The sequence below is a fragment of the Erpetoichthys calabaricus genome, chromosome 15, assembly GCF_900747795.2.
Source record: "Erpetoichthys calabaricus chromosome 15, fErpCal1.3, whole genome shotgun sequence".
Lineage (NCBI taxonomy): Eukaryota > Metazoa > Chordata > Cladistia > Polypteriformes > Polypteridae > Erpetoichthys > Erpetoichthys calabaricus.
The window spans coordinates 15,218,225-15,233,814 of NC_041408.2; the positions used below are offsets into that span (position 1 = coordinate 15,218,225).

General features: G+C 41.5%; 2 protein-coding genes across 4 annotated transcripts in view; one reads left to right on the forward strand and one right to left on the reverse strand.

The window, feature by feature from the left end:
* nphp1 (nephronophthisis 1) overlaps window positions 1–15,590 on the forward strand; it is a 440,043-nt gene that overhangs the window by 160,566 nt on the left and 263,887 nt on the right. The window lies entirely within an intron of this gene.
* LOC114666055 (hydroxycarboxylic acid receptor 2-like) overlaps window positions 1–15,590 on the reverse strand; it is a 62,907-nt gene that overhangs the window by 35,394 nt on the left and 11,923 nt on the right. Inside the window, exon 2 of one of the 3 annotated variants that reach the window (XR_007933589.1) lies at window positions 13,566–15,182. Coding sequence is in view for 1 of the 3 variants with exons in the window: in XM_028820767.2 (XP_028676600.1) it covers window positions 14,117–15,103 (987 nt within the window). In the remaining 2 variants the exon portion in view is untranslated. Of the gene's footprint in view, window positions 1–13,480; window positions 15,183–15,590 lie in introns of those variants that run through there. The other 2 variants (XR_007933590.1, XM_028820767.2) reach the window with 2 other exon arrangements.

Sequence of the window (15,590 nt, forward strand, 5' to 3'; positions counted from 1 at the left end):
CATACACACATACAAATAAGGATATGAACAACTCACACATCCACACCCATACAGATACGCTTGTATACACTGGCACACTTTTATATGCACACTCTCAAAAGCAGATATAATCTGACCATATAAGATGTGAATGCTATGCTGGACCCTTTCCCAGCTGGGACGCCATAATGGAAGGACAATATGGACCTGTCTAGAATGGGACTGAAGCAACATCCATAAAAAGGGATTAATTAATGAACAAGGTGGGGGAATTGGTGCATCCAGGGCAGTTCCTCCCCCTGTACAGTAGTGGGCAGCACTCTGCTAGTACAGACCCAGAGATATATGGGAGTTGTAGTGCCGAGGGTGGCGTCATGGGCTGATGCAGGGAGCAGGACTTCCTATTTCAGGAGGCTTCCATACAGCCAGGAAGTGTTATGCCACGGTACCTTGAAGTGCGCTCTGTCCATTATAAAATCTCTCAGCTCCTCAGACAGCATTTCCAAGCTTCATTTTTGTAAGAAGTCTAACCTTCAATTTGTTACCTACAAAGTCCCCCTGAGTTGGATCACACAAGTGCAATGTAAAGAAATATATTGAAGCCAAAATGATGGATGTGAACCTCTAGATAGATAGATAGATAGATAGATACTTTAGATGACCATAAGGCCTAACAGTCTTCATTTTCACTGAGTTGTCCATTGCCAGTTAATGCTCCGTCCATTTCCTACTCATTCAGGGGCAGCCGGATACAAAGATCACTCGTGGCACGCCGCATTCTCACACTGCACACATACATACAAATATAACCGAGCCAACAATCTGTATGAAATCGCTTCTGTCACGGCATGATGAAAGAGATCCTAACAAGGCAACACAAGAATTGCTAAATCCAAGCACTTTAAGGCAGTGGGTGACACAAATAGCCATCACTGGTTAACAAACAATTAAACAATCGGCTGCTGCCGGAAATGGCTACTTTCATAAAGATTTTTCAAAGCAGAACTTGAGATCTGATTATATGCTGAGCAGGACGGAAGTGAAGCTCTCTGTCAGTTTCTTCTGCTTTTTGCGCTCTTCTGAACATTGAGGGTTTAATTTAGTCATGTGCGAAGTCTGCAGACAGAAATACAGAGATTCTAAAGTTTTAGCTTGCATTCTCTTACTCGGTTGTGTGAATTCACTGAATGGAACATCACATTTGAATGAGAGAACATCCCAAAAATAGGATCTCAATGGGGTTCATTCATCCTTTACAGATGACACGTAAGGACACAGAGAGCGCACTCCACGCAGGGCTGAGCAGCCACCACATCATGCAGCATGGAGGGTCTCCTAAAGGGACACTTAGAGAGTTCAATCAAGTGGTGCTCTTTGTCTCTTCATCTCTGTGTTGAAACATGGATGAGCTTATTTTGGATTAAATCTTCCCTGATCAAGTGGCTAAAACATTCCCAATATTCAGCATATTGTAATTGAAAAGCCCCTGCTATGGCGTTTAATGGTTGAATCAAGCTGGACCATTTATATACAGTACACCCGATTCTCAAGATGGTTATCGTTACTCAGAAATAAAACTCTTTTATCTTGAAATCTGCCCTGCCCAGCATATCTCGAGGTTGGGCTCAGGCTGACTTTGTTCGGGTAATCAACAACATGCAGGGGCGGATGCTGCTTGACCACATTTAATATGGAGGGGGTGGCCGACTCGTTAGCACTGCTTCCTCCCAGCTCCATGGGAATACTCACCCAAAAAATGACGTATTGTAAATGAAACCTGCCATGGAAAGTTTGTAGTGATGGCTGCACAAAGTTTTTAAATGTCATTTTAAACGTAGAACAGAGATAACAAAGTATTCTGACGTTCAGTGTTGTGCATGTTCACACCTCACAAGGGCTGGCTCAAAGTTCAGTTCACACAGCTTAAAATGAATAAATTCACCTTCACGGTTCATCATGTTCAGTTCATTTTTTTAAGGAGTGAGAATAAATGACCAATGAGTTTACTTTTTTCAGTTCTGCATGCCTTATACTGTGTTTCCCTGAAAATAAGACAGGGTCTTATATTAATTTTTCCTCCAAAAGATGCGCTAGGTCTTATTTTCAGGGGATGTCTTGTTTTTACATGAACAACAATCTACATTTATTCTTGAACAAAAATCTACACTTCTCTCTATTATAAAAAAAAAATCTTGGAAGGCTTGGAAGGATACGTGATTTTCTCAGAGACATTTTAACGACCCGCACGACAAGGCAGTGAGAACAATGGACAGCTGCTGTACAGGCTTTTAAATGATCGACACGCAGCTCAGCAGCAGTAAGACAGCGGCTGATCTGACCGTGTCTCCTTAGTGTGCGTTCAGCCCCCCTTCACAACGTGAGCGGCAGAGACGCGAAGTGGCTGGTGTGCAGCGCGGCCCGTGTGGTGGGCGAATGAAGCGAGCCAGGGGCACAACCCCCTAATATTCTTGAACAAAAATTTACATTTATTCAAATACAGTCATGTCATCATCTTCTGGAACATCATCATAACTCTCCAAACCCTGAATTCCTTTATGAATTTCTTGCGACTCCATTTCCTTTAGAACAATTGACCCCAATCTCTCATATCTAGCAATAGAGCTTTCCTTAAATGAGCACCTCTTGTCCATGTAGCCTGCTCGTAGTGCATTCAGATATCCAACATCTTCTCTTTACAGAAAGCAGTAAGATTTTTGCCCTGGGACTCCTCCACAATTCCTTTCTTGTACTCGACAGAATAGCTCTTTCTTTTTGCACTCATATTGTAGGGGGGTCAAAATACCGGTATTATTTCCTGTTCATCTGTGTACATACGGTAGCGGTAGGCGTTTATCGCTCATCCAAAGGTGCTTGAGCGGGATCATAACTAGGGCTTACTTTCAGAGTAGGGCTTATTTTCGGGGAAACACGGTATTAGGTTATTACAGTGTTCTTGAATCTTCTTCTTCTTCTTTTGGCTGCTCCTGTTAGGAATTGCCACAGCGGATCATCTTCTTCCATATCTTTCTGTCCTCTTCATCTTATCCTGTTACTCCCACCACCTGCATGTCCTATCTCACCACATTCATAAACCTTCTCGTAGGCCATCCTCTATTCTTCTTCCCTGGCAGCTCTATCCTTAGCATTCTTCTCCCAATATACTTAGCATCTCTCCTCTGCACATGTCCAAACCAACGCAATCTCGCCTCTCTGACTTTGTCTCCCAACCGTCCAATTTAAGCTGACCATCTAATGTCCTCATTTCTAATCCTAATCCATCCTCGTCACACCCAATGCAAATCTTAGCATCTTTACCTCTGCCACTTCCAGCTCTGTCTCCTGCTTTCTGGTCAGTGCCACTGTCTCCAACCCATATAACATAGCTGGTCTCACTACCGTCCTATAGACCTTCCCTCTCACTCTTCTTGATACCCGTCTGTCACAAATCACTCCTGACACTCTTCTCCACCCATTCCACCCTGCCTGCACTCTCTTTTTCACTTCTCTTCCACAATCCCCATTACTCTGTACTGTTGATCCCAAGTATTTAAAATAATCCACCTTCGCCAACTCTGCTCCCTCCATCCTCACCATTCCGCTGACCTCACATGTATTCTATGTTGTTCCTACTGACCTTCATTCCTCTCCTCTCTAGAGGATATCTCCACCTCTCCTTGTCTCCTCAACCTGCTCCCTACTATTGCTACAGATCACAATGTCATCAGCAAACATCATAGTCCACGGGGACTCCTGTCTAATCTCGTCTGTCAACCTGTCCATCACCATTGCAAACAAGAAAGGGCTCAGAGACGATCCCTGATGTAATCCCACCTCCAAACTGAATGCATCCATCACTCTTACTACAGACCTCACCACAGTCACACTTCCCTTGTACATATCCTGTACAACTCTTACATACTCCTCTGCCATTCCCGACTTCCTCATACAATACCACAGCTCCTCTCGAGGCACCCTGTCATATGCTTTCTCCAGGTCCACAAAGACACAATGCAACTCCTTCTGGCCTTCTTTAAAATTCTCCATCAACATTCTCAGAGCAAACATCATATCTGTGGTGCTCTTTCTTGGTATGAAACCATCCTGCAGCTCATTATTCACCACCTCACTTCTTAACCTAGCTTCCACTACTCTCTCCCATAACTTCATGCTTTGGCTCATTAGTTTTATTCCCCTGTAGTTACTGCAGTCCTGCACATCCCCCTTATTCTTAAATATCGGCACCAGTACACTTCTTCTCCACTCCTCAAGCATCCTCTCACTTTCTAGGATTCCATTAAACAATCTGGTTAAAAACTTCACTGCCATCTCTCCTAAACACCTTCATGCTTCCACAGGTATGTCATCTGGACCAACGGCCTTTCCATGTTTCATCCTCTTCATAGCTGTCCTTACTTCCTCCTTGCTAATCCGTTGCACTTCCTGATTCACTATCTCCACATCATCATTACAGTGTTCTTGAATAAAATACAATAATCATGAAGACTTTTTTATTTAAATACACATTATTGAGTTATACTCAGCAACAAACATGTACTGTATAACCATTGTCACAAAAACCACAATGAGACATTAAGAAGATTTGGGTCAGCCATCTGTATAATATGTCCTGGCTGCAAAATGGATTTGAGAATGGATATACAGATCTTTCCAGATCAGAGTCCACAACTGAACTGCCGGTACAGAGACAAGATGGCCGCTTTAGCAGCTGTTTGTCCATTCCGATCCTACTTACCTCAGATCTAATAAATTAACAATCTGTTTAAGATTCTAAAAAACTGATCTGAAAGATGCAAGGTTCAAGTCAGTAAAGATACAGAATTTAAAACCAATCTATAGCACAATATATACACAATTATCACACATGTGCGTTTGGGAGACAGTTTATGGGCTCAAATAGATGCATTAAACCACCAAACCAGGGGTTGGCACTGCCCTCTAACTTTTTTTCCTCTCTCCCGGCAGAACAATTGAAGGATCCACACAGTACAATCACTTCTGGATCCAACCCTCAAGATCCCACCTCTTCATGACATTGCTTCCGGTTCTCAGAATGCGTTTCACCCATGACATACGTAGCTTCCTGCAAATCTACTAAATATACCAGCTTCATTTCCTTTTTTGTCAGTTCTGATTTGTACTCAGTCTGTGAAAATGTCATTTCCTTTGCTTGTGCAACAGTATATTTGGGATTCCCCCCAATGTCTGATGGTGTTGTGTCCTTATTTTATACAACTAGGGAGCAATACCCTCTGCTCGCTTCGCTTGCCCACCCCCGGGTTTGGTTATCTGGATATACAAGTTAAAGAGATTGTTATTTTCATGGGAATTGTTACCTACTCTTTCGATTCTATGTTGCATCGCTTCTCCGTGATGTTAAATATACACCTGACCAAATTGTAGTTTCTTCTAAATTAAACTTGTCGCAGCTTTAATTGTTGCTGGACCACAGATTCTCATAGCGTGTGGTCCATTATTGTGTAAATCTACATTTTGCGCATTGAATGATGCGATCACAAAACGTTTATTGTAGTACTCGGATATTTTGCCTGTAGTGTTTGTGGATTTCACTTTCACCAAACAACAAATCTTTTAATTCTTGCGGATAGGCCTCTTCATTGGGAGGCAACACTACTTTTCCCTGATTGCAACATGAATTTGACAATTTACAAGTCTCCGACTTAAACTTTAAAGCCTTTCAATATCTACATACTTCTGACATATCACCTATGTCCATATATTCAGTCTCTTTTTGCTTTTCCATTATTTCACCAAGTAATAATTTCTGTGTTTTTGTGCTAATGCAATCTTTACTTTGTTTTTTGATACTTTTGAATTTTACTACTTTCATAATCTCTAACCTGCTCTGCATGTGTATTGCGCCAACATTTTTGAATGTCTTTATGAAGTCTTTTATTTCTGACCCCAATTGGACCTACGAAGTTTTCAGTTCCACTTGGTCCAGGCAATTTTACTTAGTCGTTGACATGCTATCTAGAACGTATTAAAATTTTTAAGAACTGGGAGCACATGAAGTATGTCTCCCAAAAGCATTCCAATAACTGAGAGGTTAGATGTCCGTGATCTTGTTTTAAATTGTTTGTAAGTAGGGCGTGACATGCAAAAGTCACCATCTCACAGGTCTTGCTTTCAAAGGTTGTAAAGTCTAGTCTCACGGAGTGTCTTTCTCAGAAGATCAAGTCTCGACCCAAGATTTTTTTATTATAATAGAGAAATATATATTGTAATGAGAGATAAAAACAAGATAAAGATTTGGGGGATTCCACCTTGTATACTGTAGGTTTCAAGCAAAAAAAAAAACAAAACAATTCAAACAAGTAATCTAAGTCTAAGTCCTAACATAGTCTGACTAAAGGAAAGGAATGATCGGGTTTTATAGCTGGAGGGCAGGAAGAGGCGGGTCCTTAGGTTTAAACAGAGTCAGTAGGGGGTGTGAACTGCTGCCAGAAGTGGGAGGAGTTTTAGGCAGGCTTTCCTTCTGGAGGTCTGTGGAAGAGGGAGAAAAGGCATTCGTGCAATAAGTCAACCCCAGACTCTGCATCTTACTCTCACCTTAGCCCTTCATTCCCATGTGCACATGTATGACAATACATACTGTGAGGGATGGCCGGCCAAATATTCTGGTCCACACCTCCAGGCCGCCAGATGGAGCCCTCCCAGCAGCATGGAAGGTTCCCCAAATTCCAGCAGGGCATTATGGACATTGTAGTTTTTATAAACAACCCTGCTGGATACCATAGGGACCACCAGGAGCCACTGTAGGGAGTGCTACGTGCCCTATAACCCGGACGTGCGTCATGATCACATGACCGGAAGGAACGACGTGCTTCCGGGTTGAAGAAAAGGACTTTTAATCATGACCCGGAAGTGATGAGGACTTATGGATTGTTGGGCTGGAACCACTTCCGGGTCAGGGGATATAAAAGGACTCTGGGAAAGCCCAGACACTGAGCTGAGCTGGGAGGAAGGGTGGCTAAGTGTCTGGGAGAGGAGGAGTGAGAATTGTATTAGTAATTGATTATTGAGTATTGTATAGTGTTTATGAGTAGTGTGGAGTGGAGGGTGCTTAGTGCACATTATTGTAATAAAAAGAATAATAATTGTACATTTACCTGGTGTTTGGCGTAGTACCTGAGGGTTCAAGGGAGCTCTAGCACCCCCTACTGTTACAATACACAAGAGTGCGTTCAAAATGGGATTAAAGAGTCGAGAGTTTAACAAGTCCAAGGAGACTCCATTAAATAAAGTCAAACGGCACAGATATTCTAATTACTGGCTGTTTACTGGGGTGTCCTTATTGCTGGCAGGTTAATCAGTGTTAGCTCATACTGATCACATTTTACCTTCTTACTGCATTCCACTTTTTTATTTGATATATTATTTAAAGGACAGTTCAGTATTATGAGTTTTGAACATTAAAATCTTCACAAGGCTTATTTTTATACACTACAATTGCTAAAACAAAGGGACAAAAGATTAGAAAGAGTCTCGTTAGAGCACTAGAGCATAGAAAACATTTTGACAAGAACAGGCCATTCAGTCCTAAAAAGCTCGCCAATCTTAGCCATCTAATTTGTTCAAAATAACATCAAGTGAAGTTTTGAAGGTTCTTAGTGTCCTACTCTCTGTGACACTACTGTTCACTGCATTAAGAAATACTTTCTGACGTGTATGTGACATTTAGCCTCCAACTGTGCCCCCATGTTCTTGATGAACTCCTTTTAATGTCACTCCACTGGACTAATTCCCTTCATAATTTTAAACACTTCAGTCAGGTCTCCTCTTAATCTCAATTTGCTTGAACTGGGAAGGCTCAGCTCTTTCAGTCTTTCCTCATAACTCATCCTTGCAGTCCTGGAATCATCCCAGTTGCTTTGAATGCTGCTTTGTATTTTTTGATGCCTGGAGCCAAAATTAATATGCAGATGACTGTAGTAGGACTGGGGCGGCACGGTGGCGCAGTGGGTAGCGCTGCTGCCTCGCAGCTGGGAGACCTGGGGACCTGGGTTCGCTTCCCGGATCCTCCCTGCGTGGAGTTTGCATGTTCTCCCCGTGTCTGTGTGGGTTTCCTCCCACAGTCCAAAGACATGGTGGTTAGGTGGATTGGCGATTTTAAATTGCCCCTAGTGTGTACTTGGTGTTTGTGTGTGTTCTACAGTGGGTTGGCACCCTGCCCGGGATTGGTTCCTGCCTTGTGCCCTGTGTTGGCTGGGATTGGCTCCAGCTGACCCCTGTGACCCTGGGTTTGGATTCAGCAGGTTAGATAATGAATGGATGGATGGATGTAGTAGGAGCCTTATTAATATGCAGGTGATTGCTGAGTAACCCTAATTCAGATATGCATGATTACAATATGATCCTAATCATTACTCTGGAAATTAAAATGTCATTTCAATTAGTATACAGTACACTAGTATTTGGTTCAGCTGCTTAACACACATGCACATATATATTTCTTAATATAGGGCTTACATCTCTAGGGGCTTTTAAGGTGATATTGCGTCAAACCTTGAAGTTCATCCAGAGGTCTTCTTCACACCACACTTGACACTCTAGTTCTGTTACTGGCAGATTGTGGTTAAATATTTGAAAATATCTAAATCAAGCATCTCCACTTTGACTCTTTCCTTGTCATTAGTGAAAAAAAAATTATACTTTCCTCCTGAGAATTTCTCAATTTGTGATAAATAATCTGCATTTGGCATATTCTTTAATTTGCTGCTTCCAGGTTATGACAAATATGTTCTTAGGATTTTTCAGGTAAAGAAGATGGAAGTTTTGAAGTAAACCAGTTTTCCTCCCTTATCATAGTGCCAGAGAGTGGTGACATGTTGCTACAGTATATGCAAGAAAAAATCCTACAGTATGCTGTATATGTGACAATAATTATCTATCTGTTGTAGTGGGGTGAATAAAGGGGCAGGGCAAAAGCCAAATGTTTGGAGTGCCAACCAGGCAAAACCCCATTTAATTCAAATGACAAATTAAGAAAACCAGCAAAAAAGTTGCATTTGAGTGCACTGTTTATATGGTACAATATCCTTCTGAGAATCAGTGGGTGGTAAGCTCAGGTCTTGATCGACATTTTTGCAAGGTGAGCAACGAAATGAGATGCTGCCTTCCGGGAGCTCTCTATTTGTTATTCAGGAAGAGCCAGAGCTTCTTTGGCTCCGTTCCGCTCAAGGGGAAGTTTCTCGAGGCTGTGATGGAAAAAAGGAGACGAGACTGTTAGTGACAGCACCTCCTCTCATCCCGGGGTGGTACCACTTACTTTTTATTCATGATTGAGACCTTTGACATTCCAGCTCACAAAGTTTACTGTTTGGTCATAAAGGCAATCCTTCTGATCTTTTGTTGTCATTTTATAATCTTAAATTAAGGTTGTACGTTACTACATATGATATCTTTAAGCTTAATTTCCAATATTGCAAGGAGTTATGGCTATCAAGCCTATTGTTGTGTTGGCACTTACAATTGTGGGGATGAAAGGGATAGATCAGAAATAGCTTGCTCTTTTTCTCTCCTTCCTCAAACTCCCTGCACACCCCCCGCCCCATTTTGCCTCCCCAAGTGAGGCTAGACCACACTTCACAAAGTCCCAGTCCTCTGACATGCCTAGAGACAGAGCACTTCCAGAACAAAACAAACCCCCAAGCAGCAGTGCATAAGGAATAAAGTAGAGATATCTTTTGGCAGTACACTCCAAGTGGTACCACTTACTTTAAGTGAACCTGGAAAGTGAACCTCTGGCGTGTATGCATGACCCTAAGTAAATAAAATTGTATGTCTATGTATGTATGTCTGTTTATCTGTTTGTTTGTTTACCAATCACTCAAAAGCTGCTGAAGTGATTTTGATAACAATTTGCATGTGCGTTGCCATTGGTCCAACTTAAAATATAGGCTATGTGGCATATCAGGGAGAGGGTTGGAATGGGGTGCCAGCCCAAATGCCAGTGCCATCAGGAAGCAGGAGTGCACTGGGGGCTGATGGGCGTTTTATACTGCATTTTTTTTCTGAATTAACTTAGATAACAATTTGATTGGATTACACCTTTCACTCATAAGAATATTTTTTTAGATAGATAGATAGATAGATAGATAGATAGATAGATAGATAGATAGATAGATAGATAGATAGATAGATAGATAGATAGATAGATAGATAGATAGATAGATAGATAGATAGATAGATAGATAGATAGATAGATAGATAGATAGATAGATAGATACTTTATTAATCCCAAGGGGAAATTCACATACTCCAGCAGCAGCATACTGATACAAAAAAAACCAATATTAAATTAAAGAGTAATAAAAATGTAGGTAAAAACAGATAATAACTTTGAATAATATTAACGTTTACCTACCCGGGTGGAATTGAAGAGTCGCATAGTTTAGGGGAAGAACGATCTCCTCAGTCTGTCAGTGGAGCAGGATGGTGACAGTAGTCTGTCGCTGAAGCTGCTCTTCTGTCTGGAGATGATCCTGTTCAGTGGATGCAGTGGATTCTCCATGATTGACAGGAGTCTGCTCAGCGCCCATCGCTCTGCCACGGATGTCAAACTGTCCAGCTGCATGCCTACAATAGAGCCTGCCTTCCTCACCAGTTTGTCCAGGTGTGAGGTGTCCTTCTTCTTTATGCTGCCTCCCCAGCACACCACTGTGTAGAAAAGGGCGCTCACCACAACTGTCTGATAGAACATCTGCAGCATCTTATTGCAGATGTTGAAGGACGCCAGTCTTCTAAGGAAGTATAGTCGGCTCTGTCCTCTCTTGCACAGAGAATCAGTATTGGCAGTCCAGTCCAATTTTGTCTAATTGTGTGTTATGTTTAGCCATGTTGAATTTACAAATGACTGCCCCAAATGACACAGGTGTACAATGTTTCCAGACCCTTAAGGAGAGCTGTTCTTCTCTTTCAAACTCCCTAAAAACTTGTAAAACTCCAAAACACCCTTGTAAGTGAGTTTCGAAGCTATGAAATTGCATACGAATCAAAGTTTAGTGTAAATTCTGCAAATCTGTTTGAGAAAGGAAAGTTGACCATTTCACTTACCACAACCTATTATTTTGTGATTTTATATTATACGTAGGTTTAGCAAATGAGTGGACGGACATTATTCATAATCAACGTAGCAAGATTTGGACTACCTGGTTGTAGTGTGTGCTGGTCAAACGTGCGGATTGGAACCTCATTGTCCTGTGTACACGTGACAATGAACTGATGACCTCACATTTTTTTATTAAAGCAAAATCTTACATTTTTTAAAAAGCCAATGCTATCCTACACCTGTTTATTGTTACTAAGTAAAATGGACTTAAGCCACAATGAAACAGAATGAAATGAGATTTTTTTACTGGATGTCGAGTCTCTGTTCACAATATGGTAGAAACAGAATGACTGAGGACGGTGTTAGTAACTTTTACTGTTTCTTGATGGTAGACATTTATTCCATTCCATTTTATAATGACACAGTTATAATTATAGGCTTTGAGGCCAAAACAGCATAGTCAGTTGTGACAATTTCAAATCAATATTGAATGAATCATCTTTATGACATTATCAAGCTCTGGCACTGTCACTGTGTCCTCTAATAATATTGTACTACCTGACAGGGGGCACCTGCTCCCGGGAACTGTCTTTTTCAATTGCAGCACAGACATACTGTATATCCCTTCCCAGTGACCACAGAGAAGATATTAAGACAAGAGAAATAAGGTACAAAAGAAAGGATAGATTTAACTTGCCATAAGCTGCATCTTTCACTCCTAATATACAGTGGAGTATATCATATAATATTTACATAAACAGAGCCCAAAGAGAAGCCATTGCGACAATATAATTGTTTTACAGTCCATCAGTGAGGTGTTTGATGGTTGAGGTGTCTTTTTTGGCACAGAGTTGACATCAAATCAGGCTTCTTTTAAGCTGTGAAAGGCTTTTATACCCATAATGCCCACTGAACAATACTATTTATGGATTTGTAACACTTGAACACATTCAGTTAGCAATTTTGCAGGATCTACTTACCTATACTCTCTGTGGATTAGGCTGTGTAAGACTCTAACATGGGACGTTCTTTCATTACCTGCCAACAGTGCACTTGCTATAATCACTAAAAGCCTTTAACATCTTAGCCTGAAAGATCTGTCTGCTTGTGTGCCAAACATAAGGCTCACAGAGCACAGTGTCGCATGATTAATTTTCAATTTTGGTTTTAAGTTCGGAGATAGACAGCAATGTTTGTGAACCCCAATCCCCCCCAAGGCCTCCACTACCGTAGATGCTTTATATGGTCCATGGGTTCAATTATTCAATGTGCCATCCAGTTTATTAATGTGGGATTAAACATCTATTTGTGGAACCACAGTAAACCAGAAAACACAAAGAAGTAGAGCTGATGGGTTCAGCCCAGCAATAAGTTACCACAATTATGGATTCCAATCATACACGAAAAGAACAAATTCTGGACTTGTGACAACAAACACAATAATTGAGAAGTAAAAGAGAAAATGGTAAACAATTTAAAGAATACAGAAATATTTTCTTTCTTCCCTTAACCCATTATATAAATATACCCAGTTAACGGCAGGTACTAGGCTAGGATACCTACAAGTCTAATTATAGTGTGAACTTAATTAAAATGCATTACCCGAACTACAATGTGAGGTCACAACTTATCGGCATAATTAATAGGCAGAGGTGACTCTAATTAATTCATTTGCAACTGATAATACTGTAGCCTTACTTAATGTGCGGATAATTGTAGTGTAACCTTAATAAATATGCAGATGTGGGTCTAATTAAAAGGCAGGTGATTTCAATTTAGGAATAATATGCAGATGTGAGTCAAATTAATATGCAGATGATTTCAATTGCACAATAAGTGATATGCAGATGCGAGTCTAATCGATATGCAGATGAAGGTGGCAGGTCCCTAATTCATATACTGGGGGATGCTGCCAGGCCACATTACCCACTTCATGTTTGTTGTGTAGTCGCTGTTTCTGAAACAACAGGCACATCAGCATCAGTGCCAACTGTCTATAAGCTTACTGTGAGGTGGCAATGTGATCTTTGTCCCTTTGTTTAAGTAAATTCACATTTTCACTGTGGCCCTATTCAAAACCTTCAGCCTTACTTGTTTCCACCTTAGCACTGGCTCTTCTGTAAAACAGAAATAGAAGAGGTCCTTGACTGTCACATCTTTCAAAAATGAACAACTCCCTGTTGTTGGCATCATTAGCACACTGTCAATATCACGTCAGTTGATTGACAAACATCACTTTTGCCCCAAGCCAATCTTTTAAACACCAATCCAGAAAGAGTGGTCACACAGAAAAAGCAGTTGGACGCTGATGACTAAGAGGAGAGCCGTGACCTGAGCCTGATCAATTGTACAAGCAAAGGGTCACAGGGTGTATGCAGTAAACTTGGGGAACAGAGTGCCACAAACACATTCTGTTGATTTTTATTAAGCTCCCTTTATTGTGTGTTGGTTCTGAAAGCTGCACAGTCTGAACAGGCGACATGGAAACACAAACCTGATCTATTACAATTCATGTCTTAATAGACAGAGGAGACAACAACAAAACAAAGAAACATTAATTTAGCAGTCCGTGTCCTTGTAGAAAGTTCAATGCCAGAGACCAGAGGACTCAGGCCAGGTGATCACACTGCCCCTCTGTAGTTTGCTGTGCCCACTTAGACGCTGTGTCATATCATGGAGGATTGTGCAGGATGTTTCACTTAGCAATGTTTATTTTACATGACATTTATCATTGGGTTCAAACCTTGTGGCTGAAGTTTGTGCACTCAGACGCTACACCAAGGGATAAGACCTTCTTGGTTATTATCAGGATGGAATAGCATCACAGCAGTTACTATAGCAACAGGTGACAACACTTAAGGACACATAAAGGAGCTGGACTCTCCTGGCTGCTGGGTCAAGACTGTAATGCAAATATCAGCAAAAGCAGGAGGTGATGCAAGTGCCAGGAGACCCCCATCATGGTCATTGTGGCACTGTTCTCTTGATACCAATCATTATGATGCAGCCTAGCATCGCAGCAGTTTCTGACACAAGGAAAGGAACTCACGAGGTATTCCTGTCACTGTCACTTACATAACTTGATTTTCGGTCCAGAGCAAGATGACAGAGTCCTAGTGAATTGATTGACTTCTTCAAGGTATTTAAGAACAAAGAACTAGAGAAGCAGTAGATGATTGGATCCAGGACACTGTTCAGGTACGTAAAAGCAATGGATATGCTGAAGAATGTGGCAAAGGCGTTATAGGCCTTGCAGTTTTCTGGAAAGAACTTTTTGATCAGAAGGGTAATCAGTCCTGACAGAATGCCTGGCATGAAGCAGATGGTGAAGAACAGTAAAATGAGTATAAGCACTTTAATGGCTTTCTGGACTTTGTTTGACTTGTCTAACTGGCGAAACTTCAGTATCCATGTGATCCTAAATGTACAGAAGAGCAGGATGCCAAATGGTATGAAGAATTCAAAAATGTAGACCCCATAGTGCAGCTTCATTTCAGAAGTCAAGTTAGAGTTGTGGCTAAAACTCCGGCATAGAGACATATTGCCGCTCATATAAAGAAGATTGTTGCTCAGTAATGGACACCTCAAAGCCAAGACCAGTGCCCACATAATAAAGGAAATGCCAGCTGAATACCTGATGGACAGGTGACTGAGCCGGTGGTGTGGCAAGACAATCTTAAAGTAGCGATCGATCGCCACTAGAGTCATGAATCCAATGCTGGCGGAGCGGTTCACAGTCAGCATGAAGAGATTAATCCGACAAAAACCGCCTCCAAAGATCCAGTGTTCTTTCCTCATGAAGTTGTCAATCCTGAAGGGCAGGGAGATAATAAGGAGGAAGTCAGCCAGCACTAGGTTCAGCAGATAGACGGTGAGGGGCTTCCAGGTTTTCAGGGAGAAGCAAAAGACCCAGAGAGCCATTGCATTCCCAGGCAGGCCCAATATAAACTCTATGATGAGCACAGGGGTCAAGATACTGGCTGCATCAGTTTGCTGGATCAAGCAGTGCATATTGTTGTTTTGGGTGGACATGGCTGAACACCAGTACTTCAGTACTTCAGAATATCAGTGGAGTCTTGTCCTCAAATTGCTCCTTGGCACATCTGCTGTTCTGCAATACAGGAGAGACAGGCGTTAGAAGAATCAGCTGGCATGTCAGCATGTGTGTGTATGAGTGTTTGAGTTTGTCTGGTGTGTTACCTGCCTGTAACTGTGACACAGTCTATAAATAAACCTGGAAACTGACGTCCTAAGGACATGTCATACTTTGACAGACTAAGGAAATGAAATCTGATAATTCTCAAGCAGAGGAGATTGCATGGGGTCCTAGTCCAGGTCTTCAAAGATCTCAAAGGCATTGATAAAGTAGATCCAGCCGAATTCTTTTAGCTTAATGGTTAATCACAAACTCGAGAACGCCAATGGAATTTCAGGGGAAGTGCATTTAGGACTGAAGCCAGTAAGCACTTCTTTGTGGGAATGTTGAACACACTGTAGCGCTGCCACATAAAGATAATGT